Source organism: Hyla sarda, chromosome 9 (genome assembly GCF_029499605.1).
Source record: "Hyla sarda isolate aHylSar1 chromosome 9, aHylSar1.hap1, whole genome shotgun sequence".
Taxonomy (NCBI): domain Eukaryota; kingdom Metazoa; phylum Chordata; class Amphibia; order Anura; family Hylidae; genus Hyla; species Hyla sarda.
The window spans coordinates 73011604-73038979 of NC_079197.1; the positions used below are offsets into that span (position 1 = coordinate 73011604).

General features: G+C 46.3%; 1 protein-coding gene across 1 annotated transcript in view; it reads left to right on the forward strand.

Annotated features, from left to right (window-relative positions):
* Positions 1 to 247: 247 nt before the first annotated feature.
* Positions 248 to 27376, forward strand: part of TAF1 (TATA-box binding protein associated factor 1) — a gene marked incomplete at its 5' end in the record, with an annotated part of 82329 nt that continues 55200 nt past the window's right edge. Inside the window, 7 exon segments of the mRNA XM_056539530.1 lie at positions 248 to 489; positions 11598 to 11813; positions 18526 to 18729; positions 18817 to 19012; positions 19092 to 19208; positions 19557 to 19724; positions 19814 to 19941. Coding sequence (XP_056395505.1) covers positions 248 to 489; positions 11598 to 11813; positions 18526 to 18729; positions 18817 to 19012; positions 19092 to 19208; positions 19557 to 19724; positions 19814 to 19941 — 1271 coding nt within the window.

A 27376-nucleotide genomic window follows, 5' to 3' on the forward strand; every position in this document is an offset into this window, starting at 1 on the left:
TTGGCGACCTAATAACTATGTATAAGTTTATCAGGGGGCAGTACAGAGATCTCTCCCATGATTGATTTATACTGGAGTTATTCACACTTAATATACTGTATGTATTGCTGGAAAAGTGTTTTTGTTTTTCCTGTTTATTTAACAGCCATGTCCAAGAAACCAGTTATAATAGTTATAGTAACTGTTATGTGACTTGCCCAATCTCGCAGTGGGTTAAGCACTAAAAGGAAATATCTGTTTTATACAGCCTCTGAAGAAGCTGATGGAATCATACTCCCGTCCATTATTGCTCCATCTTCTGCTTCCTTGGAAAAGGTGGACTTCAGCAGCTCATCGGATTCTGAATCTGAGATTGGCCCTCAAGAGCGGGGACAAAGTGAGGGGAAGGAGCGAAAGTTGACTTTACCGCTTGCTGGAATAATGCAAAGAGATGGCACCAAACCTCTTCCTAGTGTTACCGAGCTTTTCCCAGAATTTAGACCCGGCAAGGTACTTTCCATTAGTTTCCCTCTGTTAATGACCAGTTTTTAGTACATACAGGTTTAAACTGGGTACTTCACTGAAAATTTTTTTTTTTAACTGTCTGGTGCCAGACAGTTAACATATTTGTAAATTACTTCTATTAAAAAATCTTAACCCTTCCAGTACTTATCAGCTGCTGTATGATCCACAGGAAGTTCTTTTCTTTCTGAATTTCCTCTTTGACTGATCACAGTGCTCTCTGCTGACCCCTCTGTCCATGTCAGGATAGAAAACCTATCCTGCTCTGGACAGTTCCTGACATGGACAGAGGTGTCAGCAGAGAGCTCTGTGGTCAGACTGAAAAGAAATTAAAAAAAGAAAAGAACTTCCTGTGGATCATACAGCAACTGGAAGGGTTAAGATTTTTTAATAGAAGTAATTTACTAATCTGTTTTAACTTTCTGTCATCAGTTGATTTAAAAATAAAATGTTTTCCACTGGAGTACCCCTTTAACTGCTATTTTTTATTTATGCTTTTTTTTTCTGTTAACCAAATAATTTATCTTTTTACATTTTGTTTTTTAAATATTTTATTCTATAAGCTCTCATTTTGTATCTGTTTACTTATAAGCCTAAATTGCAAGTCCAGCGTTGATTTCCCGCCTGTTCTGTAATGTTTAGCGTGGTAAATGCTGGGTTTACTATTGTCGAGGCAACCATACTATGCCCAGCGAGTTCAATGCAAAATGGCCTTTTCTAATTGCCTTCACCACTGTACCTTCCAGCGTCTCTTCATGCGGTACAAGCACAACTGGGCCAAAATTGCTAATGGTGGCAATGTTCAGTGCCCCATAGAAATTGAATTGGAGAACTGGCTGCAGACACATGTCATTCTGGGGGACAATTTCATCCCCATTTTTGGAATCAATGAGGCCCCCCACGATCATCTTATTTCCTATCCTGTCAATAAGGAATAAGTTCTTAGCTGTCAGCCAAAGTTCCTTCAGCCAACAACTATCGTTCTTAATTCCCCTATACACATCAGCTGAGTATTTGTGTGTTTTGAATGGCAAGAGGGTGGGTATGCCTCTGTCAGACTCCTTGTGGTCCCAGATGCCAAATCCAATGAGCCTGATTCTTCTCTCCCCTGAATAATCTGTGTGGAGAGAGTAAGAGGGCCTCTATATACATAAGATGGTTAGCTGGTCTTGTCAAATCGAAGGGTTTCGACAACTTTTATCTAATGTATATATGTCCCCCAGTCTTTACTCTTTATAACCTACAGTGACACGAGAAAATACAGGCCAATTACTCACGTTTTAGACTTGGTCTGTGTTTCGCACAGTAATCACTAAGTGTTACTGCCGTTAAAAACAACTTTTTTTTCCCCATTTAATACTTCCTTGAAACTAAGCATTTCTCAGTCGCTCTTCATTGGGGGACACCTATACTGATGGGTAAATGCTCTTGCCACTAGGAGGCACTGACACTAGGAAAATAAGTCTGCTCCTCCCTGGCAGGATATACCCGGAAGTGAGGTAATCAGTTTTAGCTAGTGGCAGTAGGAGGCAAGACGCAGGCCTGGGAGCTCCCTAGACCGTCTGTTTTTTATTATTTTCTAGTTTTAGTTAGGGCTATTTAGTTAGGTTTTTCTTCTCTTTTTGTTTCCCTTTTTTCAGGTGGGGGGTTAAGGAGCATGGCACTCAATGTTCCCCCATATGCGTTGAAGGGGCACTGACAGTTATGTACTGTTAACCCCTTCTAACCCCTTTTTTTTAAATTTTTTTATTTTTTATTTTTTAGTGCCGATACCGATAATCGGTGGAGGTTAGGGCTGATAGCCGATAACTTATACCGGAATATCGGTATAAGTTATGGGCTATTTATCCCCCCGCGACACCGCTGCAGATCATTGATTTAAAGCGGGCGCTTTAAATCAATGAACTGCAGTGGCTTTTGTGGTGCCATAGACCGCCGCCGCCACCCGCTACTCTCCCCCTGCCTGTCCGGGGGTCCTATCACTGCCACCGATCCCCACCGCCGCACCGCGCCGCACCCCCCACCGCACCGCCCCGGCCCCATTGCCTCCCCCCATCCGCGGTTTTATAATTCCCTGTTCCCGGGGTCCACTCTACATCTGGCTCCGGTGGTGTCCTCCTGAGCTGTCACTGTGCGCACTGACAGTGACGTCACGTCACTCGTCATTGCGCACAGCTTGACGCAGCAGGAGCCAGAAGTAGCGTGGACCCCGGGCCCGGGAACAGGTAATTATAAAACCAGGAATGGTGGAGGCAATGCGGCCGGTGCGGTGGCTGGTTGGGGCGTTCGCGGTGTGGTGGGGGCGGGGCATTATCGGCTTATCGGCAAGGTAATTGCCAATACCGATAATGCCCAAAATCATGATTATCGGCCAAACCGATAATCGGTCGATCCCTACTCACTTCCAGTGGGCGGGTATATCCTGCCAGGGAGGATCAAACTTTTTTTTTTAGTGTCAGCGCCTCCTAGTGGCAAGAGTATATACCCATCAGTATAGGTGATCCCCCAATGAAGGCTACGAGAGAGATTTTATGGCGAGTACAAAAAAATCTCCTTTTTCTCTATCTGCTCCATTGGGGGACACAGACCGTGGGTATATGCTGCTGTCTATAGGAGGCTTGACACTATGGCAACAAGAAAAGTCAGCTCCTCCCAGCAGGGTATACCCTCCCACAGGCACCTGAGATAATCAGTTTTAGCTTAGTGTCTTAAGGAGGTGGACACTGGTCTGGTCTCCCCAGACCAGGTCACAAATTTTTTTGTTTTTTAGATTAGGGACGTTTAGATTTTATCTCCCTTTTCTTTCCTGTTTTCAGGTGAGGACTCAGGAACATAGCGTTCACTGTTTTCCCCATTTGCTATTGAAGGGGCACAGGCATCGTGGATGTACTGTCAACCCCCTCTCGCCAACGGCCAGCGCCTGGGGTTGTACCTCATGGGTCCGGGTCCCCCTCTTTTCCCTGCTCGTCTTGCTGTTACAGCCCGGCATGATGCAGGTGACTAAAAGCTGACTGAAGACTTCATGAGGTAAGTTCTTCTGAATGAGGAGTATTTTCCCCCCTTTTTCTTACAGTTTATGGGACTTTCAACCTCGGGAGACCCCCAGATTTGGCCCACTCTCATAACAACTGGGCAACTCCTTCCTAGCTCTGGAGAAATGGGGAGTTTAGGGGGGGGGACAATGAGCCCTCCCTTACTTATTCTCTGGGTCTCTAACCCTGGGGATTGGGGGACATTATCAGTGGTGTAGGACTGTATTCGGTGCCTGTCTGCACAGACGCCGGCTATTTTAAACGGCTCCCTTCCCCTCTCACACTCCATGCGAGTGTCGGCTTCAGCCTCGGCCGCATCTTGCACCCGGGACACAGTTCTCTCCCGTGAGCAGCGTGGAAAAGCTGCCGGCGGCGTGTTTACGCGCTCCCTTCCCCTTGCGCTCGCATCTACGATCAGGGCTGGGAGCGGGCGCCATTATCATGGCCACATGTTTTTCGGCCTCGGGTGGTCGGGGCTAAGGTCATTAACCCCAATCTCACACTAGCGTGCGAATTAACTGCCATTTAGCGAAGTGCGCGCACAGAGGGGCTCCTGGGACCAATCAGACATGCCCATAGTTTTATCTGGCCCTCTTTTCACTGGTCCTGCCCCTCCCCCACCACCACCCCACCCTCTCTCTCCCTCTCTCAGCTGCACTGAAGTTCTCCTCACAGCAGCTGCCCTGTTGGGGACACAGACACCGGGTGAGACAGTTTCATTTTACTATGTCTGAGCCCAGAACTGTTCCTCCCTCTAAGCAGTTAACTGGGACCCTGGTCGCCTATTATACCTGCAAGGGCTGTAAAACAAAAATGTCTGGTTCTGCTGAACCCACTTTTTCCGCCTGCACCTCTGCTCCCCCTGACCCCCCCTGCTATTTCTGTTCAGGATGCTCCTCCAGATCCTGTGGGTTCGGCTATGCCTCCAGTTTGGGTATCTTTCCTCTCCCAGTGTATTTCCGACTTGGCTCAGGTCTCCCGTTCTGTGGTGACTGCCTTGGAGAGGCCCTCCCTACTCTGACCCTCCAGAGAGACCCGCTCTCCCTATACTAATCACTTTCGCAAGCGTAATAGGGGTATATCATCCGACTCATCTCCTGAGTCTTCTAGCAGATACACTCACTCCCCTCACAGGCATCGCCCCTCTGCTCCAGTTTGCCGCAAGCATCACTCCCCTCGAGGACGCTCCCCTGGTCGCCACTCTGGCTCCCCAGAACCGCGTATCAGGTCAGTATCTCCCTCTTCCAGGGCTGCCTCCAATCGTTCCCACTCACCTGGAGAACTTGTAGATGAGGAATCTGTTTCGGCCTCGGACTCAGGACCACACAGATGTCTGACACGGTAGACTCATTGTTTTCGGCCATAAGGGACACCTTTCACCTAGAGGACCCAGGAACTTTGGACGTAGCTCCAGAAGTTTCCTTTTACCGTGTCCGACCGGGACACAAGAGTTTCAGGAAACGAAGAAGGTTCAAGTTCAATATCCTTTCACCAAGAACTTCATTGCTCGGTGGACCTCCTCTCCAACTGTGGATCCACTGGTCTCCCGCCTTTCTAAGGCGACTACCCTGCCATTGGCTGATGCGGCTTCTTTCAAAGATCCAGCAGACAAGAAGGTGGAGACTTTGGCAAAAAATTTGCCTAAGCAGGCTCCTTCTTTCTTCCTGCTTTTGCTTCTGCCTGGGTGTCAAAAGCCCTTTCAATCTGGTCTTCCAAACTCTGCCAGAGTATTCTTTCAGGATCCCCTCCGGAGGATTTATCTGACCTAGCTCTCCAATGCCCCAAAGCTGGAGATTTTCTGTGTTCTGCTTCCATGCAGTTGGCCCGCTGTGCTGCCTTTGCCACAGGCAACCTGGTAGCCCTCCGTCGCTCCATGTGGCTTAACCCCTTGGGGACGGAGCCCATTATGACCCTAAGGACGGGAGCATTTTTTGCAAATCTGACCACTGTCACTTTAAGCATTAATAACTCTGGAATGCTTTTACTTATAAATTTGATTCCGAGATTGTTTTTTCATGACATATTCTACTTTATGTTAGTGGTAAATTTTCGGCGATACTTGCATCCTTTCTAGGTGAAAAATGCTAAAATTTCATGAAAAATTTGAAAATTTAGCATTTTTCTAACTTTGAAGCTCTCTACTTATAAGGAATATGGATATTCCAAATAAATTATGTATTGATTCACATATACAATTTGTCTACTTTATGTTTGCATCATAAAATTGACGAGTTTTTACTTTTGGAAGACATCAGGGGGCTTCAAAGTTCAGCAGCAATTTTCCAATTTTTTGCAAAATTTTCAAAATCGGAATTTTTCAGGGACCAGTTCAGGTTTGAAGTGGATTTGAAGGGTCTTCTGGTTAGAAATACCCGATAAATGACCCCATTATAAAAACTGCACCCCTCAAAGTATTCAAAATGACAATCAGTAAGTGTGTTAACCCTTTAGGTGTTTCACAGGAATAGCAGCAAAGTGAAGGAGAAAATTCAAAATCTTCATTTTTTACACTGCCAGTTTTTGAATTTTTACAAAGGGTAAAAGGAAAAAAATCCTCTCAAAATTTGTAACCCAATTTCTCTCGAGTAAGAAAATACCTCATGTGTATGTCAAGTGTTCGGCGGGTGCACTAGAGGGCTCAGAAGCGAAGGAGCAACAATGGGATTTAGGAGAGTGAGTTTTTCTGAAATGGTTTTTGGGGGGCATGTCCCATTTAGGAAGCCCCTATGGTGCCAGGACAGCAAAAAAAACCACATCGCACACTATTATGGAAACGACACCCCTCAAGGAACGTAACAAGGGGTACGGTGAGCCTTAACACCCCACAGGTGTTTGACAACTTTTTGTTAAAGTCGGATGTGTAAATGAAAAAAAAATATTTTTCCACTAAAATGCTGGTTTTTCCCCAAATTTAACTTTTTTACAAAGGGTAATAGGAGAAAATGCCCCCCAAAATTTGTAACCCCATTTCTTCTGAGTATGGAAATACCCCATATGTGGACGTCAAGTGCACTGCGAGCGAACTACAATGCTCAGAAGAGAAGGAGCACCCTTGAGCTTTTAGAGAGATAATTTGTTTGGAATGGAAGTCGGGGGCCATGTGCATTTACAAAGCCCCCCGTGGTGCCAGAACAGTGGACCACCCCACATGTGACCCCATTTTGGAAACTACACCCCTCACGGAATGTAATAAGGGGTGCAGTGAGCATTTACACCCCACTGGCGTTTGACAGATCTTTGGAACAGTGGGCTGTGCAAACAAAAAAATTAAATTTTTCATTTTCACAGACCACTGTTCCAAAAATCTGTCAGACACCTGTGGGGCGTAAATGCTCACTGTACCCCTTATTACATTACATGAGGGGTGTAGTTTCCAAAATGGGGTCACATGTGGGTATTTATTATTTTGCATTTATGTCAGAACCGCTGTAAAATCAGCCACCCCTGTGCAAATCACCAATTTCGGCCTCAAATGTACATAGTGCGCTCTCACTCCTGAGCCTTGTTATGCGCCCGCAGAGCATTTTACGCCTACATATGGGGTATTTCCGTACTCAGGAGAAATTGTGTTACAAATTTTGGGGGTCTTTTTTTCCTTTTACCTCTTGTGAAAATAAAAAGTAAAGGGCAACACCAGCATGTTAGTGTAAAAATTTTTTTTTTTTTACACTAACAGGCTGGTGTAGACCCCAACTTTTCTTTTTCATAAGGGGTAAAAGGAGAAAAAGCCCCCCAAAATTTGTAGTGCAATTTCTCCCGAGTACGGAAATACCCCATATGTGGCCCTAAACTGTTTCCTTGAAATACGACAGGGCTCCAAAGTGAGAGAGCACATGCGCATTTGAGGACTAAATTAGGGATTGCACAGGGGTGGACATAGGGGTATTCTATGCCAGTGATTCCCAAACAGGGTGCCTCCAGCTGTTGCTAAACTCCCAGCATGCCTGTACAATCAGTGGCTGTCCGGAAATGCTGGGAGTTGTTGTTTTGCAACAGCTGGAGGCTCCGTTTTGGAAACACTGCTGTACAATACGTTTTTTATTTTTATTGGGGGGGACAGTGTAAGGGGGTGTATATGTAGTGTTTTACTCTTTATTAGGTGGTAGTGTAGTGTTTTTAGGGTACATTCACACTGGCGGGTTACGGTAAGTTTCCCGCTAGGAATTTGCGCTGCGGCGAAAAATTTGCCGCAGCTCATACTTGAAGCAGGAAACTTGCTGTAAACCCGCCCGTGTGAATGTACCCTGTACGTTCACATGGGGGGGGGGGGAACCTCCAGCTGTTTCAAAACTACAACTCCCAGCATGCACAGTCTGTCAGTACATGCTGGGAGTTGTAGTTTTGCAACAGCTGGAGGCACACTGGTTGGAAAACCTTCAGTTAGGTTCTGTTACCTAACTCAGTATTTTCCAACCAGTGAGCCTCCAGCTGTTGCAAAACTACAACTCCCAGCATGCACGGTCTGTCAGTACATGCTGGGAGTTGTAGTTTTGCAACAGCTGGAGGCACACTGGTTGGAAAATACTGAGTTGGGTTCTGTTACCTAACTCAGTATTTTCCAACCAGTGTGCCTCCAGCTGTTGCAAAACTACAATTCCCAGCATGTCTGATCACAGAAGGGCATGCTGGGAGATGTAGTTATGCAACAGCTGGAGGTACGCAACTACAACTCCCAGCATGCCGAGACAGCTGTTTGCTGTGTGGGCATGCTGGAATTTGTAGTTTTGCAACATCTGGAGTGCTACAATTTAGAGACCACTGAACAGTGATCTCCAAACTGTGGACCTCCAGATGTTGCAAAACTACAACTCCCAGCATGCCCAGACAGCAAACAGCTGTGTGGGCATGCTGGGAGTTGTAGTTTTGCAAGATCTAGAGGGCAGTATAGAGATCACTGTGCAGTGGTCTCTAAACTGCAGACCTCCAGCTGTTGCAAAACTACAAATTCCAGCATGCCCACACAGCAAACAGCTGTCTGGGCATGCTGGGAGTTGTAGTTTTGCAACATCTGGAGGGCTACAGTCTAGAGACCACTATAGTGGTCTCAGACTGTAGCCCTCTAGATGTTGCTATGCAACTACTCACCGGCTTCCGTCGCATCCGGGAGCCGTCCTCTTCTGCTAAACGCCGCCGCCGATCCCCGATGCTCCGCTGCCTCCGGAGGGGTAAGTGGACTCCGGCGCCGCTCCTCTTCATTTTCCCCGTTCTGCCCCGCCTATTGTGGGAGGGCAGGACGGGGAAAACAAAAGTAAACCCCTCCGCCCCTGATCTGCTATTGGTGGTCGCATCTAGACCACCAATAGCAGAGATAGGAGGGGTGGCAACTCTGCCACCTCACTCCTATCGCTTTAGGGGGATCGTGGGTGTCTTAGACACCCGCGATCCCCCTTCTATTCCGGGTCACCATAGACCCGTAATGACCCGGAATCGGCGCAAATCGCAAGTGTGAATTCACTTGCGATTTGCGCCGATCGCCGACATGGGGGGGGGGGGTCTAATGACCCCCCTGGGCATTTGCACGGGGTGCCTGCTGATAGATATCAGCAGTCACCCCGGCCCGGTCCCCGCCCGGCGCGGCGGGGGCCGAAATTCCCACGGGCGTATGGATACGCCCTTCGTCCTTAAGTACCAGGACGCAAGGTCGTATGCATACGCCCTTCGTCCCCAACAGGTTAAAGCCTGGGATGCGGCCGCCGCCTCCAAGAAGTCTCTAACTGAACTTCCCTTTGTTGGTTCTCGGCTTTTTGGTGAGCGCCTAGTTGAGATAATCTCAGAGGCGACGGGCGGAAAGAGTTCCTTATTACTTCAGAATAAGGCTCGCAGCACTACTTCCCGTTGGAAGTCCTCCTCCTTCCGGTCCTTTCGGACTTTTGGTACCACCAAAGGTCCAGGCAGGCGCCTTCACGGGACAAGAAGGCTCCCTCCTTCCAGACCCGTCCCTCCTGGAAATCGGATAACCGTTCCGGACGTTTTGTGGCCAAATCGGGCACCCGCAAACCTACATCGGCCTGAAGGGTTGCCCTCACCGCAGACTTTTCTCGGATGGGTGGTCGTCTCTTACTCTTCCGGGATGCCTGGACCACGCACGTTCGGGATTCCTGGGTCAGGGATTTGTAGCCAACGGATACAGGATCGAATTTGCCTCCCTTCCAAGGGATCGCTTTTTTTCTTTCCCGGACCCCCTGGTCCCCCTCTCTAACAAAGGCAGTTCGGGGCACACTCCGGTCCCTTTTTATCCAGGTAGTAATTGTCCCGTTTCCTTCCGGGGAATGTTTTTGAGATTTTTATTCCAACCTCTTTGTGGTCCCCACGAAAGACCGCCCTATATTAGATCTCAAGCATCTCAACTAGCATCTTCGACTTCTCCATTTCCGAATGGAGTCTACCTCCACACTCCAATATTTCCCGGTCATCAACAGTACCTCCGCTTTGCAGTTCCGGAAGGCCATTTTCAATTTGTACCTCTCCCCTTCGGTCTGACCACTGCTCCGTGGGTCCTTTTTTGTTCTTCCGGAAGGTCATCGTAAAGGACAATCTGCTTCAAAGGCCACCATTTCTCAGTGGATCCGATCTGCTATTTCGGAAGCTTACCGCTGCAAGGGGAAGATCCCACCCCTCAGGGTTTTGGCTCATTCCACCCGTTCTGTCGGGAATCCTGGGCCCTCCGCAACAAGGCTTCGGCCTCGCAGATCTGTAAAGCGGCCACATTGTCGTCTTTGCACACTTTTGCAAGGTTCTACCAGATTCATACCTTTGCATATGCTGATGCTAGTCTGGGCCATAAGGTGTTGCAGGTGGCGGTGGTCCATGGTACGTCCCATGGTCTGTGTCCCCCAATGGAGCCGATAGAGAAAAGGAGATTTTCTATGCTTACCGTAAAATCTCTTTCTCGAAGGATCCATTGGGGGGGGGGGGGCACAGCTCCCACCCTTTTTCTGGTGTTCCTATTTCAGTTATATGTCCGAGGGTGCATTCAGTTACCTTTTTTCTTCTGGTTGCTCGGACAGTTTGTGGTTTTTCTCTTGACCTGTCGGTCTTCTCCTATTGCTCTGGGACTAAAACGGATTAGCTCAGTTGCCTGGAGGCAGGTATACCATGCTGGGAGGAGCCGACTTTTCTGTTGCCATAGTGTCAAGCCTCCTAGAGACAGCAGCATATACCCATGGTCTGTGTCCCCCCAATGGATCCTTCGAGAAAGAGATTTTACGGTAAGCATAAAAATCTCCTTTTTCTAATCCACATCATTAAAAAATTTGATAAAGATGTGGGGAAAAAAAAGTTTTTAAAAAAATGTCTACTAGGGGTCTTATATCTTTTTAATTTTGCAAATGAACCCAGAAAAAGAAAAAGGACCAAAATATCTGAGGGGAGGGAGGTGTGGTTATCTCCATATTGTTCCTCGGAGCACAGACAAGATCCAGGCAGCTTGCAGTCTTTAATAAAAGAAGCATTCACATGCACAGTTACAAGCAATACAAAGTACTAAACTATTGTTTATTTGCAAAATGGTTTCTCTTTGGTCATTTTATTAACTTATTTCTTGTGTTATGTGCACCATATAGGTTCCACATGGCTGCTTTAGGGTAAAGGGTAAATGGCTGCTTTAGGGTAAATATCTTAATTTTTATGGCACAAAATGCAGGTTTATCTTCTCTTCTTGCACCATATAGTTTCACATGGTTGCATGAGAGTTATTTAGAGCATGCAATCAGGCAATATGCTTTGCAAATATAAAAATGTTTGTGCAGACCTCATGACAGGTGATGAGAGGAGCTCATCATACTCCAGGGGAAACACCCCCAGCCTCTGATCACAGATATACATAGATCAAAAGGTATTTTACATATTAACACATGCATATTATTATGCATACCGGTCTTTGGGGCACTTTACTACACTGATTTTGAAGCATTTTTTTTAAATGTTACTAATTACAGTAACTCTTTAATCACTAGTAGAGTAAGCAGTGATATGCATGACTGATAATGTAAGACTACATAACAAGTAAAAAGCGTTTACTAGGAATTGCTGCTTTCAATAAGTATTTTTATATTTTGCCTGCAGGTTTTACGTTTTCTTCGACTTTTTGGGCCTGGGAAAAGTGTCCTTTCAGTCTGGCGCAGCGCACGGCGAAAACGCAGAAAGAAGCACAGAGAAATGCCCCAAGAAATTCAGACAAAGGAGGGTGAGGAAGCAGAGGTCGTAACTGACAAGTCCTCTTGTTGGGAATATGAATATGCTCCACCACCGCCACCTGAGCAGTGCCTTTCAGATGATGAGGTGAGGCTGTTTTTCTACCAAAAAGCCTGTTTGACTGCAAACAGATTTATTATCACTAATAATAAAATACGAATAAAAAGTTTTAAAGGGGCACTCCGGTAAAGAACATCTTATCCTCAATCCACAGGATAGGGGAGAAGTGTCTGATTGCTGGGAGTCCAACCACTCTCTCCTGCCTGGCATTTCAGCTCTCTTTATACAGTAACCTGTAAATCTCTCTTTATACAGTAATCTGTGACCTCCGTGCAAAGGTTACTGTCGACCACAGCACGAAACTGACCAAAATGTCCCTCCGTGTATCTTTATGGGAGAGCTTCTTCTCCTTCTCTCCCATATAGAGGGGCGTGTCAGCCACTACTTCATGCCATGGCCGACAGGTATCCGTGCATGGAGCAGAGGTCGCTCCATGCATGGAGAGAGTCAGGGTGCCGGGCAGGAGATGTAACAGAGTTCCCCTTTAGGGTACATTCACACGAACACAGATTTGATGCGCAGGATTTGATGCTGCAGATTTCAATGTAAATTAAATGACTGAGCACAGCTTCTAATCTGCAGTTACAAATCTTGCGCTTAAAATCTGCGCAGGATCCAGTATGTGTGTGAACGTACCCTTAAAGGACAAGTCTCACAGTAAACAATTGTTCAGCTTTTAGTGCAGAAGGTAAAGTTATATAGGTTTGTAAATCACTTCCATTACCAGTGCTGCTTAGAAACAAGCTTTTTCTGCATTCTTCTGTCTGACAGGAAATTCAGCTGTTCCAGGTTTTCGTGACTTTCGACCCCCTATTCAGGCTGTTATCAGCAGCATCCCGGGGCCGTGACGTGACAATTACCCAGAAAACCCCTGTGCTGCAGAGAGCTCCCTGTGCTTGGCCTTAGCCCCTCCCATCTGATGAATATTCACACTGTCCTCCCTCTGTTCTGCAGTGATTGGCTGAGCAGCACTGCCTATATGCCGGCTGATTCAGATCATAGTTCTCTCCCCTCTCCTTGCTAATGTTTTTACACTCATAACGGAGGAGAGGGGGGAGGGGAGGGAGCTGCCAGCATAGGGCTGTCACACTGAGAATGGAGGGGAGGGAGAGTAGAGTTGTCACACTGAGCACTGGGGAGAGAGGAGTGCAGGGCAGAGGAGGGGGGAGGTGATTTTGCCAGTGTAAAGCTGTTTCATTGAGAGGAGGAGGGGGGGGGGGGAGTGATTTTACAGTGTAAAACTGGAGCTTCAACTCCCGGGTCCCTCTCTCTGAGCACTGAGATTACATTTTGTTTCCTCGTGGCCACCCTGCTGTATAGGGCTATGATTGGAGCTCAGTGTTATGTGGCCACCCTGCTGTATAGGGCTATGATTGGAGCTCAGTGTTGTGTCCACCCTGCTGTATAGGGCTATGATTGGAGCTCAGTGTTATGTGTCCACCCTGCTGTATAGGGCTATGATTGGAGCTCAGTGTTATGTGGCCACCCTGCTGTATAGGGCTATGATTGGAGCTCAGTGTTATGTGTCCACCCTGCTGTATAGGGATATGATTGGAGCTCAGTGTTATGTGGCCACCCTGCTGTATAGGGCTATGATTGGAGCTCAGTGTTATGTGGCCACCCTGCTGTATAGGGCTATGATTGGAGCTCAGTGTTATGTGTCCACCCTGCTGTATAGGGCTATGATTGGAGCTCAGTGTTATGTGGCCACCCTGCTGTATAGGGCTATGATTGGAGCTCAGTGTTGTGTCCACCCTGCTGTATAGGGCTATGATTGGAGCTCAGTGTTATGTGTCCACCCTGCTGTATAGGGCTATGATTGGAGCTCAGTGTTATGTGGGAGTGAGCTAGCAGAGCTGTGGGAGTGGCTAACATAAGTTAGGGGTGGTAACAAGCTCTCTGCTCAGGCAGCTGAGAGCAGGAAATGTGAGCAGTGCATGCAGGGAAATGTAGTCTTTGAGATCACAGGCATAGCCACCATAACCAGGAAGTAACTGGAATTTATGAGCTGAATAGCCGGTGAATGGGGGCCGGAAAAAAAATCACAAACATGTCAGAGAGGTGGTAGGTGAATATACTATGGAATGGCTAGGTATTTTTTTTTTTCTTTGCTGCATGGGATATCTTCTTTAAGGCAAAAAGCAGAAAAAACATGTTTTTACCTGCTTTTGATCCCCCACCACTGTCGTGCTTGCTGCCCTGCTCTTCTTGCTTTTCCTGCTCAGATTTTTTTTTTGTTCACTTTTTTTACATTAGTCTGAGGATAGTTATTTATAAAAAAAAAAAATAGAATAAATAACTAAAGCACAGAATTTGTAACCTTTTATAAAAAAAAATAAAAAAAGCTGTGTATTTGTATATAGTAGTTTTTTTTCGTGTGGAAGGAGTGGAATTTTGCTATGAGCTTTGTTATATCTATGTATTTTATTCATTTAGTTATATTATAAATAATATATTTTAGTGCTGGTGATGTTTTTTATTCATTTTGTGCCCTGTACGTGAAGTGCTAAAAAAAAAAATAAATAAATAAAGGTTAAAAAAAAAAAGTGAAAGCCCCTCCCCCAATAAAAATTTAAATGGCGCCTTTTTCACATTATAATCTAAAAAAGCAATAAAAAGAATGTATAAAACATATTTGGTATCGGCATATGCATAAATGTCCGATCTATTAAAATACAATGTTAATGATCCCATATGGTGAACGGTGTAAATGTAAACAAAAAATACAAAATTGCAGTTTTTTTTTTTGTCACATCACATTCCAAAATTTTTTCATAAAAAGCGATAAAATTACATATACACAAAAGTGGTACTGATAAAAAATACAGATCATAGCGCAAAAAAATTGCCCTCATTCAGTCTCGTATATGAAAATCTGAGAGTTATACTAATTTTGTAAAAAAAAAATTTGGATAATAGAAAAGCGTGTAACCATGGGTATCATTTTTATTCGTATTAACCCACTGAATTTTTACTGTCATTTTTACTGTAAAGTGTACAGCGTGAAAAGAAAACCTTCCAAAACCTGCAAAATTGCGGTTTTCTTTTCAATTCCCCTACATAAATAAATAATATTTTTTTTGTTGCACCATACATTTTATGGTAAAATGAGTGATGTTATTACAAAGGACAATTTGTTGCGCCCCAAAAAAAGCTCTCATATGGGTCTGTGGATGGAAGTATATAAATAGATTTTTAGAAGATGAGGAGGACAAAACGAAAATGCAAAAATAAAATTGGCTGTGTCCTAAACTCCTTAACCCCTTCGTGACGTCATGGGTCAGGTGAGCGGATATTACGCAGGCCCATGGGTCGGGTCTGTGTCATAACGGGAGATGTCCGCTAGTATCAGCAGCTGACATCTGCTGGTAATAACTGACATCGAAGATCGCTCCGATGTCCGTCATTTAACTGGTTAAATACCGTGATCTATACAGATCCTGACATTTAAACATTAACTGCTGCTATTCCATGGTGTCTAGTGGTCCCATAGCCCCCCCTGCAATATAACCGCAGGGGGGCTATGAGTTGCTAGGGAAATCCGGGGCCTTACCTTGTCCTTGTTTCTTTCGTGGCTCTGTGACAGCTTAAAGGGGTACTTCACTGGAAAAAAATTTTTTAAATCAACTGCTTACTGAAAGTTAAACAGATTTGTAGATTACTTCTGATAAAAAATCTTAATCGTTCTAGTACTTCTAAACTTCTGTATGCTCCACAGGAAGCTCTTTTCATTTAGAATTTACTTTGTCTGACCACAGTGCTCTCTGCTGACACCTCTGTCCATTTCAGGAACTGTCCAGAGCAGGAGAGGTTTGCTATCGGGATTTGCTCCTACTCTGGACAGTTCCTAAAATGGACAGAGGTGTCAGCAGAGAGCACTGTGGTCAGACTGAAAGGAAATTCAAAAAGAAAAGAACCTCCTGTGGAGCATACAGAAGCTCAGAAGAACTAGAAGGATTAAGATATTTTTTTTAAATAGAAGTAATTTACAAATCTGTTTAACTTTCTGGCACCAGTTGATTTATAAAAAAAATAAAAAGTTTCCAGCCTTTGGCAGCCCTTGGCAATTGAGCACAGATTTCATAGATCAAAGTAATGTAATAGCATCATGTTAATTTATGTAAGCCATCTGATGATGGCTTTTGATAGGCCCCTAGGGGGGCCAGAAAGTGTATTAAAAAAAAATAAAAAGTTTTTAGAAATATATAAAAAATCCCTCCCCTAATAAAAATTCAAATACATATTTTTTTTTTTTAAATAAAACACTGTACAAAAAAGAAAAGTTACACACATTTGGTATCGCTGCATGCATAATTGTTTGATTCAATTATGTTTCTGATCCTACACGGTGAACGGCGTAAACGTAAAAAAAAAAATTCTAAATGCTAAAATTGCTGATTTTTGGTTACCATATATACTCTAGTATAAGCCGAGTTTTTCAGCACGATTTTTCGTGCTGAAAACACCCCCCTCGGCTTATACTCGAGTGAACTCTCCGCCCTCAGTGGTCTTCAACCTGCGGACCTCCAGATGTTTCAAAACTACAACTCCCTGCAAGCCATCGGCTGTCCTGGCATGCTGGGAGTTGTAGTTTTGAAACATCTGGAGGTCCGCAGGTTGAAGACCTCTGCCCGGGCCTTCGTCATCATCCAGCCCCCCCCCTTTAGTTTTGTATTCCCCCTCCGCTCGGCGGGACGTTCAGGTGAGCTGGTCCGGGCCATCTGTGCTGCAGGACCGTCCGGTGGGGAGGGATAGTCGTTCCGGGCTGTCCATCTTCACCGGGTGGGCCTCTTCTTCGCGCCCGGCACCGGAATAATGACACTGCCTTGACGACGATGCACAGGGACGTTGCTCATGAACATCCCTGTGCATTGTCGTCAAGGCATCGTCATTATTATGGGACTGGGCGCGAAGAAGAGGCCCACCCGGTGAAGATGGACAGCCCGGAACGACTATCCCTCCCCACCGGACGGTCCTACAGCACAGATGGCCCGGACCAACTCACCCAAACGTCCCGCCGAGCGGAGGGGAGTACAAAACTAAAGGGGGAGGGGGGGCTGGATGATGACGAAGGCCCGGGCAGAGGTCTTCAACCTGCAGACCTCCAGATGTTTCAAAACTACAACTCCCAGCATGCCCGGACAGCCGATGGCTTGCAGGGAGTTGTAGTTTTGAAACATCTGGAGGTCCGCAGGTTGAAGACCACTGTTAAATCAGACATTGACAAGCGGTGATGATGAAGGGGGTGGTGTGGGATGATGACAGGGTAGTGATGAAGGGGGGGGGGTAATGATGACAGGGTAATGATGAAGGGGGGATGATGATAGGGTAATGATGAAGGGGGGATGATGACAGGGTAATGATGAAGGGGGGATGATGACAGAGTAATGATGAAGGGGGGAATGATGATAGGGTAATGATGAAGGGGGGGGGGAATGATGACAGGGTAATGATGAAGGGGGGGGGATGATGACAGGGTAATGATGAAGGGGGGATGATGATGAGGGTGTTAATGACGGGGGTCTGGATAATAGGGGGGATGATGTATTTCCCACCCTAGGCTTATAGTCGAGTCAATAACTTTTCCTGGGTTTTTGGGGTGAAATTAGGGGCCTCTGCTTATATTCGGGTCGGCTTATACTCGAGTATATATGGTACATTACCCCCCCCCCCCACCAAAAAAAAAACATAATAAAAAGTCATCAAGAAGCAAAGACTACACAAATGTGGTACCGTTAAAACACAGCTCCGTAGGTGGAAAATAAAAAAGTTATATGGGTGAGAACATGGTAACAAAGTTTTTTTTTTAAGTTTTAATCATGAAACTAAACAAAAACTATTCAAGTTTTGTATCACTGGAATCGTACTGACCCATACAATAAAGAGAGCTTGTCAGATTTACCATATTTTGAACCCTGAAATTGTGCAATTCCATGTGGACAGTAGAACTTGTCAGAAAATAAGCCCTAATAAACATTGTCAGTCAAAAAATAAAAAAGTTATGGGTCTTAGAAGGTAAGGAGGAGGCCCTTGCTGCCTCCTTGCCGTCTGATCGATGGGGCACTAAAAAATACTGTAAAAAAAAAAAAAAAAAAGTTCATAAAAATGATTTAACCCCTTCTCTAATAAAAGTTTGAATCACCACCCCTTTTCCCACAACAAAAAAAGTAAACAAAAATAAACATAAACATGATATCGCCACGTTTGTAAATGTCGAACTATAAAAATATAATGTCAATTAAACCGCACGGTCAATGGTGTATACATAAAAAACAGTGGTGTATACATAAAAAGCAATCAAAGTCCTATCAAAACAAAAATGGTACCAATAAAAACTATTTGCCCTCACACATCCCCGTATATGGAAAAATAAAGTTACAGGGGTCAGAAGGGGGCAATTTTAAACACACTATTTTTCATGCAAGAAGTTATATATTTTTTTTTAACAGAACTAAAAAAAATTTGTCCCAGAAATAAATATATATAATTTATTTATTTTTTCTTTTTTTTTCTTTCGCTGTATATTTTGTGGTAAAATTATTTCATTACATAATTAAATTGGTAGCGCAAAAAACAAGTCCTCATATAGGTCTGTAGGTAGAAAATTTATAGTGTTATGATTTTTAGAAGGTGAGGAGGAAAAAACTAAAGTGCAAAAATGAAAAAAAACAAATGGGCTGTGTCCTTAAGGGAGTTAATTATTAGCTGGACTCATGTTAATTATTGATGGTTTTTACAGATCACCATGATGGCTCCCGTGGAATCAAAGTTCTCCCAGTCTACTGGGGATACAGATAAAATTGCAGATACAAAACCTAAAGTAGCAGAATGGCGCTATGGACCAGCTCAGCTGTGGTATGATATGCTTGGCGTGCCTGAAGATGGCAGTGGATTTGATTATGGGTTTAAGTTGAAAGAGAATGATGCAGAGGATGCTGAAAAGGTATTTGTGAATGATTTTATTTTGCAGTGAACATTGGCTAAAATATTGCTATCGAATTCTTAAACAGAGCTTATTTCTGACATATAGAAACCAGAGGAATCCACAGAGGCTCAATTTCAAGATGAACATTTCCTGATGGTAACACAGCTTCAGTGGGAGGATGATGTCATCTGGAACGGGGAGGATGTTAAGCACAAAGTAACAAAGACCCAGAGAGCCAGTTTAGCGGGTTGGCTTCCCTCCAGTATGACCAGGAATGCCACAGCCTACAATGCCCAGCAAGGTATTATTAATTGTAGGAATGATGTCATTTGCATGAGGTGTATCTACTTATTTGCTGATTTAAAGAGTCTTTGATGCAGGGCTAAATCGAAGTGGATCACTTTTAAATCTACCAACGCCTCTAGTGCAAAAGCCAAGCATACCAGGTTCTTTGATCTCTTCTAAAGGGAAGGAAAAACACCCTCCAGAACAGCAAGGTAAGACCCGAAAATCACGACTAAAGGACAGCTCGAAACAGAATTATAGATGGTAGTTATCACTAAAACTAAGAAACCTTGGATACGAACAGGAAAGCTTTTTGTATTCTGCCCCATTTGCTGCTACTGTATATTTTCCACATTGTGGCACCATGACTTTAATTTCCATGATACAAATTTCTCCGGACCAGGAAATAGATGGTCGTATTCTCTCTGTTGTTCCTTCTCCTTCAGCAGGGGTCTGTTAGCTGATGCACACAGTCGCCTGTCAATTTTGGCAACTGTTGGTCAAATTGTGCAGTGATATTGGGAATCTGCTTACAAAGGTGTGGTCCTTTTGCTTTTTAGCATCTACTGAAGAAGATCGCCCATGGTTTTCCATTTTTCCTATCGACAATGAGGAACTGGTTTATGGACGATGGGAAGATAACATAATTTGGGATGATGAAGCCATGGACAGGATTTTAGAGCCTCCTGTTTTAACCTTAGATCCAAATGATGAAAACATAATACTGGGTTGGTAACATTTTACATTGGTTTGTTGTAGACAAAAGCATGTGTCAAAGAAATGTTATCATTGATCTATACATGTCTTTTATTACCAGAAATCCCAGATGAAAAAGAAGAAACTACCTCAAATTCTCCCTCTAAGGAAAGCAAAAAGGAGTCATCGCTAAAGAAAAGTAGAATTTTATTAGGGAAAACTGGGGTGATCAAAGAGGAGCCCCAGCAGGTATGTTATTAATCCCTTTAAAGGCATATTCCAGATAACCTTTTCTTATATACATCAATCAAAAGGGCTTGAAAAGTTACAATACTGTTAAAATCTTACACCTCGTTTTAACTTGTTTTTTCAACTTACCATTTAAGGAAACCAGTTTGTGACGTAAAACTAGCTGACCTCTGTAAGCAGAGTGTAGTGTGCATTTTAAAGTTAGGGCTGCCAGTAGTTGGTCATGGTGGTGTTTGCTAAAGTACATCCTTTCTTGAACAGAAGTTGGTTTCAGTATACTGCCAGAAATAGCAAAGTGTAATGCTAGTCTTTGTAAGTGCACATGTCCATTCTGGAGCATAGGGGGCATTCATCATTGTAGGTGTAAGTGAAGCACTTTTCTACACTTTTTGTGTGTGCTGGTAATGCGTAGGAGCACCACATTTCTTAAATGGCCGCAGGTCATTTAATACATTTTGTGCAGGTCACATTTTCAGAAATTTTACTCTTCACATACACCAAAAAGCTAAGCTAAGTTTTGGCTGGTGTAGTTTAGAGACTTTTTGGTGGGTTTTGCACCTTTTTATTGCACCTTTTCACAAAAAAGCGCAGTTCATAAAACCCGTCCAAAATCAGTGGATTACAACTCAAAATAAGCAGAAATGTGTAAACCAAAAGGCACAAAAAGGACACTTTTAGCACCAAATATAGACAGGAAAAAAAAGGGTAAACACAATGATAAATGCCAGCTCTACTCTGCTTATCACAAGTGCCTATTGCACATAGACTTTAATAGGGGGTCTGTCTGGTGTCCGTTTATCAGCAAGATTTAAGAAGAATACTGCTTTAAGTATTACTTTCTCCAGTCATGTTCCACTATCTAAATGGATTCTGCAAACTGATGTCCCTGAATTGAGCTCGGACACATGTGCTTTACACGATCAACTTGCTGTATTGCTATCTCCTGGGTAAGACTGACAATTCTGGCACACCTATAAAACAGTCCAGTTAAGTACAGTGGAACTGGCCAAACTGTTTTATTTTCTTCTCTGGCAGTAAAAACAAAGAGTACAAGTGAAAACCTAGTCTGTCTGATAATTACCTATACATTATACTACGTATTTTTCCATTAGTGTGACGGGCATTATGGAGCTAGTGGTAGAAAAAATTGTTTGTGTCTTTTTCTCCTGCTAGCTCCGTCCGCAAAAACGGGTGTACTAACGGACATTAGAGGAATCCCATTCAAGTGAATGGGATCCTCTTTGTCCGTTAGTACACCCGTTTAGCTCCGTTACAATAGCGGACGTTATGGCCGAAAAAGTTTGGGGGAAATTTTATATTTTTAGCCATTAATGTCCATTTTAATGGAGCTACGGCATAGTGTGAAAGCAGCCTAAGCTGCTAGCCAAGAAGAGCTGAACCTAGTGCCCAGAATCCCTAACAACCCATCCATAATTTGGTTGCTTACAGCATTGTTTTTTTCAGGAGCCACCAAATTGTGATCTGTCTGCACTATAGTATGAACCCAGCCTAACAGTGCAGGAGTATAGCCACAAGCATTCCAAATACATGAGATAGTTAAGTGGCATAGGCACCCATCCAATGCACCTACTCCAAGTAGTGAGGTCCTTTTTTTAACCTGTTATGGACGCAAGATGTAAATTTATGCCCTTGTAGTCTGGTACTTACCTGTGTGTGAACGGTAGTCTGTACCTGTGTGTGACGGTGGTCTCTCAATTCTTCTGTGATTTTTGCTCCAATATTTTTAACAGCATACAACATTTTTCAGGTTGCAGTGTGGCCGAGACATGACATCACTAGTCAGGTGTGCAAAGAGAGCCTGTCCTGCTTCAATGGGCAGAGAGACTGCTGAGTGGGTGAGAGATCATTCTGCAACTAATTGTAGTGTTGTAACAGCTAGAGGCACCCTTGTTAGAAAACACTGGTCTTTTGAATGAAATTCAGCTAATGTGTGTTTCAATGAGTGCCTCCGGTATTGTCATCCATGCCAAAGCTGTGTCCTGCTTCAGCCAATGGGCAGCAATATGAAATATTGGGGCCGTGTCCAGCCTTCTTCATGTTGCTGGGCTCAAAAATCACTGGCTGAGGTGGGACATCGCTGCGGCTGGCGATTAGCTCAGCGCAGTGTAATGTGTCAGGCCCCAAAAGCATGAAGAAAACCATACTGGAAGGTGCCTACCATACTTTGATATTATTTGTCATTCTTTGGATATTATTTTTCCTCCCTCATGTGGACATCCCACAGCTTCTTTTGTCACCCAGTCACATAAATGAGAAAAGTGTTTTTCTCTATCGGCTCCATTAGAGGACACAGACCGTGGGTGTATGCTGCTGTCTCTAGGAGGTGTGACACTATGGTAATAAAAAAAGTCGTCTCCTCCCAGCAGGATATACCCGCCTTCAGACCCTGAGCTAATCAGTTTAAGCTTAGTGTCTGAAGGAGGTGGACATGGTCTGGATTTCTCCAGACCAGGTCTTCAGATTTTTTATTTTCCTAGTATAGGGACGTGTTAGTTTATTTTATTCCTTTTTCTTTTCTGTTTTCAGGTGGGGACTCAGGGACTCCGGTTCCCTGTTTCCCCATTGAGAGTAAGGGGGCACAGATATTGCATATATGCGCTGTTCACCCCCCCTCGCCAACGGTCAGTGCCTGGGTTGGTACCTCATGGGTCCGGGTCCCCCTATTTCCCTGCTCGCCTCGCTCGCGCATAGCAGCCAGGCGTGATGCAGGTAACTAAACTGACTGAAGACTACACTGAAGACTCCATTAGGTAAGTTCTTCTGACCCCTTTTCTCCTCAGGTGCGGACTTGCAACTTCTGGAGACCCCCTGTTTTGGCCCACCTTTTAAGGTTATGAGGCTGGCTTACTGGGGATGGGGCTTTTATTCTGGACCTTTATTCTGGGGGAGCAGTGGCATCTGAGGGGGCATATGTGTTTTCACTGGAGTGTGCGTGGTTACTGTTTATACTTAAGCGCCTTATACGTGGCTGACACCTGCGGCGCTGGTATGAGCCGGGCGCTCTCAGCGCCGGCTTACTTTCGTTTTCTCCGCCAGCGCCTTATGTACGGCTGACAGCCGCGGCGCTGGTTCGGGCCAGGCACTCGCTGCGCCGGCTTACTTTCGCTTTCTCCGGCAGTCCCTGCCAGTGTATCGGCCGCCCGCTCTGTTCCCCCGAGCGCATATGCGGCTGACATGTGCGCTCGGGACAAGGAGCGGGCGCCATTACGGCTTCTTCTCGGCCCGTCCTTAGCTCCGCCCACAGGACTGTCGGAGCTCTTCTGAGGCGCCAAATAGCCTCCAATCAGCGCCGTGGGCGCAATTTTCAGTCACAAGGGGGCCAATTAGTTAGTGCCTCTGCTTCAGGCATGCCCCCTCTGCTATTGACTAACCTGTTTCTCCCACTAGCTGCACGGAGCAGTTCTCCTCACTGCAGCTGCCAGGGGACACAGACTAGGGTAAGAAAGTTACTGTCTCTTTTTTCTCATAATGTCCGTACCCAGAGCTGTTCCCCCCTCTAAACAGAAACCTGGAACCTCAGTGACTTATTTTGTCTGTAGTGCACTGTAGTACAAAAATGCCTGGCTCTACCGAGCCCACTTGCCCTGCCTGCTCCACTGCTCCCACAGACCCCCTGGTACCCCCTGATGCCCCTTCGGTTCCGGTGGGTTCAGCCGCTCCACCAGCCTGGGTTTCTTCCCTGACCCAGTATATGGCTGACTTTACCCAAGTCTCCCGTTCGGTGGCTGAGACCTCCCAGGAAGTGGTGTCCGCCTTGAAGGGTCTTCCCTGCGCAGGGCCTCTGAGAGGGCCAGCTCCTCGTCTCCACATACTTCACGCTCTCACAAGTGTACTAGGGGTGCCTCGTCTGACTCTTCCATTGAGTCTTCAGATAGACGTGAGCGTTCCCCTCGTGGGTCCCGTCCCCCCCCTGTCATCTGGGCACAAACGTCGCTCCTCCAGGGAACGTTCTCGGAGTCGCCACTCTGCCACGCCAGGACTGCCTCTACTCGTTCCCATTCTCCTGGTGGACGAGGCTTCCGAGCCGGCATCTGACTCAGAGGACCGCTCGGACTCAATTACAACGGTGAACTCATTGGTGACAGCCATAAGAGACACCTTTCACTTAGAGGACCCAAGATCTTCAGATGTCAATCCAGGAGTATCCTTTCATCATGCTAAGCCAGCACCTCAAAGGTTCAGCTCTCACGCTGACTTTGACGACATTCTGGAATCTGCATGGAAACATCCAGACAAGAGGTTCCTGGGAATCAAGACGATTCAAGAACGTTATCCATTTGACAAGGACTTTGTCACTAAGGTGGTTTCCCCTCCCTCAGTGGATCCACCAATCTCCCGGATCTCTAAGGCGACTACACTGCCTCTGGCAGATGCCGCTGCCTTCAAGGATCCCACAGACAAGAAGATAGAATCTTTAACGAAGTTCGCTTCTGAAGCAGCTGGCTCTTCTCTTCTCCCCATCTTCGCCTCGACATGGGTGTCCAAGGCTCTGTCGGAGTGGTGCCGAAAGCTCCATCAGGATATCTTAGCGGGATCCCCCCCAGAGGAGCTATCTGCTCTGGCTCTCCAATGCTCTAAAGCTGGGGACTTCCTGTGCACAGCTTCCATGCAGTCAGCCCGTTGTTCTGCCTTTGCTGTGGGTCACCTAGCGGCTCTCCGCCGCTCTATGTGGCTTAAAGCTTGGAATGCGGATGCCGCTTACAAAAGGTCTCTCACTGAGCTTCCTTTTACAGGTGGCTGTCTTTTTGGCAAACACCTTGATGAGATTATCTCTGGGGCAACGGGAGGTAAGAGTTCCATGTTACCTCAAAATAAGGCTCGCCCTACTTCCCAAAGGAAGTCCTTTTCCTTTTGGTCCTTTCGGACCTTTTGGCTCCAGCAAAGGGTCCGGGCAGGCGCCCTTGCGGGACAAGAAGGCTCCTTTGTTCCGGGCACACCCATCTTGGAAGTCGGACTCCAACCTGTCTGGCCGTTTTGCGGTTCTGTGCGACCAATCCTAGACCTCAAGCGTCTCAACCGTCACCTTCTTATCCGCCACTTCCGAATGGAATCTCTCCGTTTGGTGGTGGCGTCCCTGGAACAAGGGGAGTTCCTTTCATCAGTGGACATCAAGGATGCCTACCTCCATGTGCCAATATTTCCGGCCCATCATCGGTACCTCCGCTTTGCGGTTCCGGAGGGGCACTTTCAATTCGTAGCCCTCCCCTTTGGTCTGACCACGGCTCCTCGGGTCTTTACAAAGATCCTTGCGCCAGTGATGGGCCTGTTACGGTCCAGGGGAATCTCGGTGATACCCTACCTGGACGACCTCATCAAGGCTTCAACCAGAGCCCAGACTCTGGAGAATCTGGACGTCACTCTCCACCCTCTGGATCGCTTCGGGTGGATGGTCAACCGGGACAAGTCAGTCCTCCGTCCTACCCAGTCTCTAACCTTCCTGGGACTTCGATTCGACACGGCCTCTGTCCGAATTTGTCTCCTGCCGGACAAACGTCTGGTGCTTCGGTCGGGGGTCCGCTCCCTTTGGACCCAGGTCTCAGTCCCCATCCGCACTTGCATGGAAGTCCTGGGTCGGATGGTGGCAACTATGGAAGCCGTACCCTTTGCCCAGTTTCATTACCGCCCCCTTCAACTGGCGATTCTCTCTCGATGGAACAGGTCTCCTCTGTCCCTCGATCGTCAGATTGTTCTCCCTCGCAGGGTCCGTCAGTCTCTGCTGGTGGCTCCGCTCCCTCCTTCTTCTCCAAGGGTGGTCATACCTTCCTCTTCACTGGCAGGTTGTTACAACGGATGCCAGCCTGTCGGGCTGGGGCGGCGTGTTCAGGGACTCTGGTCTCCCCGAGAGACCCTTCTTCCGACAAACATATTGGAATTACGGGCGATTCTTCTTTGTCTTCTTCATTGGGAGTCCCATCTTCAGTCCCGTCCTGTCCGAGTCTAGTCGGACAACGCCACGGCCGTGGCGTACATAAATCGACAGGGCGGCACTCGCAGCTCGGCAGCCATGGCCGAGGTGACCAAGATTCTCACCTGGGCGGAAAGCAAGGTTGTGGCCATTTCGGCGATTCACATTCCGGGAGTGCTCAACTGGGAAGCGGACTTCCTCAGTCGGTCCTCACCCGACCCCAGCGAGTGGTCTCTACATCCAGAGGTCTTCGCGCAACTCTTCGACCTCTGGGGCATTCCGGACGTGGACCTCTTCGCGTCCCGGCACAATCGGAAAATCGGGCTCTGGCCGTGGACGCCCTAGTGTTTCCTTGGACGGGGTTTGCCCTACCCTATCTGTTCCCTCCCCTTTCCGCTCCTTCCCAGGGTACTGAGGAAACTCAAAGCAGAGGACGTCCCCGCCATTCTGTTAGCTCCAGATTGGCCCCGAAGGTCGTGGTACACCGACGTAGTCAGGCTCCTGGACGACTCTCCACTGCGCCTTCCACTCCATCCGGACTTGCTCTCTCAGGGTCCTCTTTGCCACCCCAACTTACAGTCGCTGCATTTGACGGCGTGGCGGTTGAGACCGCGGTTTTGAGGGCCCGTGGGTTCTCTTCCCAAGTCATTCACACCATGCTCAGGGCTCGTAAGCCCTCCTCTGCAAGAATTTACCACCATACTTGGCAGTCTTATTTTCGTTGGTGTGAAGCTCAGGACTTCTCCCCGGTAACCTTCTCGGTTCCCCGTCTTCTCTCCTTTTTACAGTCGGGGTTGGAACTGGGGTTGTCTCTCAGTTCACTTAAAGGTCAGGTTTCGGCCCTTGCTGTTATTTTCCAGCGGCCTCTGGCTTCTAATTCTCATGTCCGGACCTTCCTTCAAGGAGTGGCGCATGCTGTTCCTCCTTATCGGTCACCCTCTCCCCCTTGGGACTTGAATTTGGTTCTGAGTGCCCTCCAGGGTGCACCCTTTGAGCCCCTTAGAGAGGTATCTCTCCGCCTCCTTTCTTGGAAAGTGGCGTTTCTTGTTGCTATCACCTCCATCCGGAGGGTGTCTGAATTGGCAGCTCTTTCCTGCCGTTCTCCATTTCTGGTAATCCACCAGGACTAGGTTGTTTTCCGGACAGATCCTTCCTTTTTGCTTAAGGTGGTTTCGGCCTTTCATCTCAATGAGGACATTGTCCTCCCGTTTTTTTGTCCTGCTCCTTCTCATCCTAAGGAGTGCTTACTACACAAGCTGGATGTAGTTCGGGCTGTTCGGTCTTATCGCTCCATCACTTCTTCGTTTCGTCAGTGTGATTCCTTTTTCGTCCTTACGGAAGGTCGTCGCAAGGGACAACCTGCTTCCAAGGCCACCATTTCTAGGTGGATTCTGTCCGCCATTTCGGAAGCCTATCGCTGCAAGGGGAAGATTCCTCCTTTCAGGGTTGTGGCTCATTCTACCCGTTCTGTTGGGGCATCCTGGGCTCTCCAGAATAGAGCCTTGGCCT